A 7,201-nucleotide genomic window follows, 5' to 3' on the forward strand; every position below is an offset into this window, starting at 1 on the left:
AAATACGTGCTTTTAAAAATAGGTATTTTCAAACCCAATGGAATTTAGCTGGAGATAATGTTAAAAAGCAATAAGCATTTATCAACAGCTTAATAAAGAATAAAAAATCTAAAGTAATAATTAATGAATTAATAATTGAAAATAACATTATTAATTCTCAGCTTGACATTGCAAATAATTTAAATACATATTTTTCTCAGGTCGGTGAATCAATAGTTAAAGATTTGGAAACGGAGATTCAACTATCAAACGAGATTTTTTCTATCGATGAAGTCTACAATGATAGTTCTATTTCTATAACATTAACTAATAAAGAGGAAATATCAGAAATTTTAAAAGAACTAAAAATAAACTCAGCACCTGGATATGACGATATTACGGTTAGGGACATACATAATCTTGGAGAATACATAATACCTGTTTTGGTACGGTTAATTAATAACACTATACAAAAAGGGATTTTCCCATCAGAGTTAAAAATAAGTAAAATTACACCTCTTTTTAAGTCAGGTAATAAAAGATATATGAATAATTACAGGCCCATTTCAGTCGTTAGTGTATTCTCCAAGATTCTTGAAAAAATAATAAAAAATAGAATGTTATCTTTCATTAACTCTTGCAATCTATTGAATGATAAATATCAATATGGCTTTATAAAGAACAGTAGTACACTTGGTGCGGTTGTGGATTTTGTAGACTGTATTTCAATGGCATTAGATAAACAACAAATAGTTATAGCTGTCTTCATAGACCTAAAAAAAGCCTTTGATGTAGTAAGCATAGACATTCTTTTAGACAAATTATTTAAAATGGGATTTAAAAATGTATTGTACAGCTTAATTAAAACATATTTGTATGACAGAAAACAGTACGTAAAGCTTGACAATATTATTAGTGAATGGTTATCTAACACCTACGGGGTACCACAGGGATCCGTTCTTGGACCTCTCTTATATATTCTTTATGTACTGAATCTCAAGTTAGCCAAGCTAAAAGCAAGATATTTTACCTTTGCAGATGACACTGTACTGGTATATGCTGGAACAGATGAAACTTCTTTAACACAACTTATTAATAATGACCTAAAATGTTATCTTAAATGGCTGTTTTCAAATAAATTAAAAATTAACATTGAGAAAACCAAATACATGATATTCAAACAAAAAAATAAGTCAGTCAGCAATAATCTAAATATTAATATTAATACTGTAATATTAGAAAAAGTGTCGAATATTAAATATTTAGGTTTGCAAATAGATGAAAATTTAAATTGGTCACTACACTTAAACAAAATTTTTGATAAAACAGTTCCAATGCTATCTGCCTTATATAGGAGTAGAGATTATTTGTCTGAAAAAAGTAAATTTCAAATTTATAATGCCTTCTTTCTCACACATTTTAGGTACCTCTTGCCAGTATGGCAGGTATGTGCGGTGAAGTTAATTTTAATAAGGCTCAAATTTTGCAAAATAAAATTTTGAAAATTTTGTTTAATTTTGATTGGCTTACAAGTTCTAATACAATTTATTCAAATTTAAGTTTAAACAAATTAAAAGTGATATTGGAGATAGAACAATGTAAACTTGTATATAAAATTATAAACAACAGACAAAAAAGTAACATAAATATTATGTTTTACCATAATGTACATAATCATCAAACAAGATCACTAAATAATGTTTATCAAGTTTCTACAAGAACTAACATAGGTTTAAGAAATCCAATTACAGATGCAATTAAAACATTTAATAGTTTACCTCATTGTATAAAAGATATAAATAACTATAGATTTTTTGTTAAAAAATTAAAAGATTTAAAAAATGTTAATTAATTTATGTATAAAAAATTATAAGCAACATTGCAACATTTGTTTACTATAGATAATTAATTACTGTTTTGTTATTCTCGGGGCCAGTGTTTTCAAACACTGATTGGAGAAATTGTTAAAACTCGTTATACATTGTATTATTGTGGTTAAATAAATTGTTTCAAAAATATCAGATAACGATTTTTATGATTCTAATAAGCCTTTTATAAAGACTATTTCACCACTTTTATCAACGAATATTAAATTAGTGACCCAGTTTCCTTTAGACCCAATGCATTTGGTATTTTTGGGAGTAATGAAAAGAATATTGCTAAATTACTATATTGAAGAAAAACCACCATACAAGCTTTCATATAGAATTATAAATACTACAAATTCTATAATTTCAGCAATAAAGCCTTATCAACCCTCAGAATTTGTGCGTAAGTGCAGATCATTTAAAGAAATTAAACGCTGGAAAGCTACGGAGTTTCAAAGCTTTTTGCTTTATCATGGCGTAATTATTTTGCACGAAGGGTTAAAAAAACAACAATTTCATCATTTTTTGTTATTACACGTTGCTGTTTTTATTTTGTCAAATGATAATTTATGCTCTAAGTATATGGATAAGGCTCTTTCTTTTTTAAAAGAATTTGTAAGCACAGCCGAAAATATACTAACTGATGAATTTGTTGTTTATAATGTCCATAGTCTCATACATGTAGTCGATGACGTACGTAATTTTGGTAGTTTTTCAAATTATTCTTGCTTTCCATTTGAGAATTATCTAGGTTCCCTAAAAAAAAAAATTCGTTCTAAAAAACATATATTGCAACAAGTTCACCGCAGAATTCTTGAAAGGGAAAAGTCGTTATCAAATAAAAGAGTTGAAAAGGGCAATGATAAAGACAAAAAATATTTACATATTTACAATGAATCTTTTGATATTAATAGTGCACTAATATCTTTTAACTGCAAAAAAATAATATTTAAATCACTAATTATATCGACTGATATGCCAGATAACTACTTTCTAATAAAATCAAAAAAGGTTTGTGTAGTAAAAAATATTATTGTATCAGAAAACGTCGTGATTCTTGAAGGAATGAGTTCTACTCGATTAAGTAACTTATATTCTTATCCTATGCCCTCTTTTGAATTAAATATTTTTTTCTTTAAAGATTTCAGTGACTTTAAAGCAGTTACATTTTCACTTGCAGATATATATGGCAAAGGTTTTGCAATGCCATATAAAAATGGATTTGCATTTTTTACTTTAAATCACTCTATAAATTAGTTTGCTATTATCATTATTTGTCTAATAATACATTTTCTTACTGTTTTTGGTTCGGGACTAGGCACATAATTAAAACATAAAGATGTTTTATGGTGTGGTCGAATTCCAAGCTGTATCTGGCAGCTTTAAAAAAGAGCTATCTGTAGTACCTCTTACATGGCTCATAAAAAATGAAAGCAAATGCTACTGGCCTCTAGGAACTCATAATATTCCCATGAATGAATTCATTAAAAACTGCCCTCCTCCAAAAAAGAATTGGCCCCGATATAAGGTTTTAAAGGTTCATTTTAAAACTGGTAGGAATATCTACCAATTGTTTGATAAAATAAAATATATCTTTTTTTCCCTATTTTAGCCGACTTTGAGTTAGCTGATAAACAAGTTGAGACTATTATAAAAGAATATGAGCAAAATGAAAATTTTTCTAGTGTAAGCAAAAAATCAGTTAGCGAGCTTTCTGAATCCTCTAGTGACACAGATGAAGAAAATGAACCGCTAAAGAAAAGACAAAAAATTTTAGAAAAGGGTATGTTTCAATAATATATTATATTTCCCTTACCACAGAGTTTTTTTTTCTTTATCGTTAGAACACCGAAACAAAAAAACTGGAAATATCGTTTTGTCTAGCATAAACCAAAACCAATCTTTATTGCCAGACTACCAAACAAATGTTCTTGTTACACCATCAAGTTCTTCCACCTCAACGATGACCCTTTACGATGAAGCCTTTAATAATGACATCATAATAGGTTGGTTCTCATTATTGGTGGTTAATATTACAAGCTCTACTTAAATGTTCTTTAAAAAATTAAGTTAAATACAATATTTTTTCTACTTGCGTGCGCAAAGTACTTACTTTGATACAAGAATATGAATATCATATTTATGTTACTCACATTCTCTACGAAAACACTCGTAGGAAAAATATTGTTCCTAATACTTGCGCTTAAGTGTCTTTCCCGCACTTAAAGCTTATTCGAACTCCTGGCGTCGCGTCGTTCGTCTAACTGCTATTGCAGAAAAGTATCACTTTGTGCACTTTAGGAAAATAACTATTTAAATTCGAAATGATTTAGTCTTTTTAAAAATATAATTTTTTCTAAGATCATGATAGCGCGTTGGACGAAACTGCCATTATGGTCGAAACTATCCAAAGCAATTTGAACAACAGTGACTCCGTTGGCCGTGCAAGTTACTCTGTAATAGGCCATGGATCTGGTATGAAACAAAATGCACGTGACATAACTACATTACAGACATTAAACCAGAATTCAGTTGGTATGTTTAAACAAGGATCAATTTTTGCCTTTATTAGTTATATTTTAATTTTTTTCAGATTTTCAGCACACAGTTTTAACAAGTCTGGCTTCAATTCAAACGACCAATGAACAAATACTTCTAACCATGCAGGAAATATTACGATTTAATAAAAAAATTGCTTTAGAAAAATTAATAGCCCCTGAAAATTTACCATCTTTTCCTCTTAAGTCCATGGATGAATTTTCAGGTTTTGAAAATTTAATAAAAGAGGACTCGACCGTCAAACAATATATGGTAAATATTCTCTTATTTTTTTATAAGAGTATATTATTTTCCTTTGTTTTCCAGGTACGTCGATTAGCTGCTTTGGGAGGATCCGGGGTTGAGGCCGTAACAAGACGTATTATGAAATTTCTACTTACTAATGAGGTAGGGAACCAATTTAATTGGAAGGGTCGCCATAACAAAGTTAGTTTTGAAACCACTGCCAGTATGGCTATTGTTTACGGTAAAATTTTGAAGCAATTTGCAAAGAGCTGATTAAATTAAATTAAACAATTAGCAAAGAGCCTATTATATCTAACGGTTCCACAGGAGTTAGTCATTCTTTCAAATAAGTAGTTGGACAGTATCGGACTACTATAAAAATTGTCGGTGTAGAGCGAGTGTCCGTTGTTTAAATACGACTTCATAAGCATCGCCACAACATTTCCCGTGGCGACCAGTTATATTTTCTTGTTCAGCGTAGGTGTCTTTGCCAATATACACAATGAAATCCAACACAATACCACTTTCGCAATCACATAGAACATACAACTTTATACCGAAACGATGACGTTTCGTCTTTATGTATTGCTTAAAATTAGAAGATCAAACGAACTTACCTAAGTGATGTTCGATCTTAATTATATCCAGGTCTCGACGAAGTAAATATAATATGTAGTATCCCAGCGGAAGCGCAGGCCACACACTTTAAAGCACAAAAAATCGATAAAAACCTCGGTACCTATCCGTTGCCCGCTCGTCCCAATCATTCTTTTTAAAGCTATAAAAATTGTTGTGTAAATACGGGGAAAGATTCTTTATATAGTCAGTATTTTAAAACGTATAGAAACTAATTAATAATTAGGGTTGGGTGGGAAGTATTTACTTCGTCGAGACCTGGATATAATTAAGATCGAACATCACTTAGGTAAGTTCGTTTGATCTTCTAATTATATTTCAGGTCTCGACTTGTAAATATAATATGTAGATGTTTAAAGCAAAATTCAACAATTTTTATATTATTTATAACATAATATATTATAATTTTTAATCCACTAATACCAAAGGTAACACAACTAAGAAGAAATAGGTAAATACATAACAGAAATAAGCTAAACATATAAAAGAAACGTACCTAAATATAATAGACTCAAAGAAAAATATAACTATCCACATTAATGTATCTTATCTAAGCATACATATTCAAAATTATAACGAAACTTATCTACTTTCCAAAATACTAGTTGCAAAATTATTCTTTATAATAGGCCTATTATAAAACTGGCCGAAAACTTGAGATTTCTCTGACCAGCCAGCTGAACGCCTAATCGTATCAATACTTACACCCCTGTAGGCTGCTGCTGATGTAGCAGCATGCCTAGTACTATGGGCCGTAAAAATATCTGTATCGATTCCACAACGTTTTAGTATACATTTAACCCATCTAGATATAGATTGAGTAGAAGCGTTTCTATAAGGTTTCTTAAATGTAATAAGTAAATTATTCGCTTGGGATCCTCTCAATTGCTGTGTTCTTTCTAAATAAATATTAATAGTGTTTGCAACACAGAGTTGTCTGTTTGAAAAATATGACATTTTTACATTAGGCTGTACAACATTTTTCCCCGAAGTTTTTAACCTTTTAGGAATTTTAATTGTAACACCATCCGATGACTTATGTATATTGCAAACCTCAATATTCGCTATAGTTTGGACACGTTGACCCGTGGACAAAAGTAAAAGTATTGTGAGTTTAAATGTTAAATCTTTTAAATTTATTTTTACACTATCCCATTTTTCAATTATATTTAAAACAATTGACGGATCCCAAATTGAATTATATTTTGGCTGACTGGGTCGTAAATTGTAAATTCCTTTAAAAAATCTTTTGAGCAGAAAACCTCTTTGAAACTCCTCACCCGCTATTTGCCCTATAGCAGATCTGTAGGAATTTAATGTTCCATAGGAACAACCTTTATTAAAATGAATTGTTAAAAACTTTATAACATTAATCTGTGAAATTGAAAATAAATCTAATTTTTGTTCTACGCAGTAACTCCACCAAAGCTTAAGGGCACTATTATATTGTTTCAAGGTAGAATCAGTCACAGACGCCATGCAAATATCTAAGGACTCGTTGGGGACCTGCCTTCTTAGGAGGGCTTGGCGGATAAGAGCCCTGCAACCAGGGTAATTTGGTTGCATAGGTCGTGAGGATTCCTATCAGAGAAACAAGAAATAAAATTTTCATTAGGTTGAAAATAAATAGGATCAAATTTTAAAAGAGATTTAAATTGTGGATACCACGGCTGAGTAACCCAGTTTGGAACGACCAAAATACCTTCTGCTTGATCGGTTACAATTTTCTGTAAAACTCTTAAGATCTGAGAAAATGGTGGAAAAGCATAAAATTTAAGTTCGCTCCAATTTAACGTGAAAGCATCTACTGCAAAACTGTCAGGATCCCTACGCCATGAGACAAATAATTCGCACTTTGCATTGCTGCGACTTGCAAACAAATCAATTTGGGGTTTACCAAAAACCTCAACAATTTTTTGAAATATGACTTTGTT

At 30.3% G+C, this 7,201-nt stretch overlaps 1 protein-coding gene and 1 long non-coding RNA gene across 2 annotated transcripts; one reads left to right on the plus strand and one right to left on the minus strand.

Moving 5' to 3' along the window:
* Positions 1 to 599: 599 nt before the first annotated feature.
* LOC126747857 (uncharacterized) lies at positions 600 to 1,414 on the minus strand. Its single transcript, XR_007664448.1, has 2 exons — positions 1,010 to 1,414; positions 600 to 752 (listed from the first exon to the last, which is right to left on the minus strand). It is a non-coding gene; the product is annotated as an uncharacterized LOC126747857 (long non-coding RNA).
* Positions 1,415 to 3,186: 1,772 nt separating this feature from the next.
* Positions 3,187 to 4,990, plus strand: LOC126747945 (uncharacterized). The gene is made up of 6 exons (XM_050456923.1): positions 3,187 to 3,400; positions 3,460 to 3,630; positions 3,692 to 3,853; positions 4,209 to 4,382; positions 4,441 to 4,658; positions 4,713 to 4,990. The coding sequence occupies exons 1-6, from the start codon at positions 3,187 to 3,189 to the stop codon at positions 4,902 to 4,904; spliced, it is 1,131 nt and encodes a 376-aa protein (XP_050312880.1). The 3' UTR covers positions 4,905 to 4,990.
* Positions 4,991 to 7,201: the final 2,211 nt, after the last annotated feature.

This window comes from Anthonomus grandis, chromosome 20 (assembly GCF_022605725.1).
Source record: "Anthonomus grandis grandis chromosome 20, icAntGran1.3, whole genome shotgun sequence".
Classification (NCBI taxonomy): Eukaryota; Metazoa; Arthropoda; class Insecta; order Coleoptera; family Curculionidae; genus Anthonomus; species Anthonomus grandis.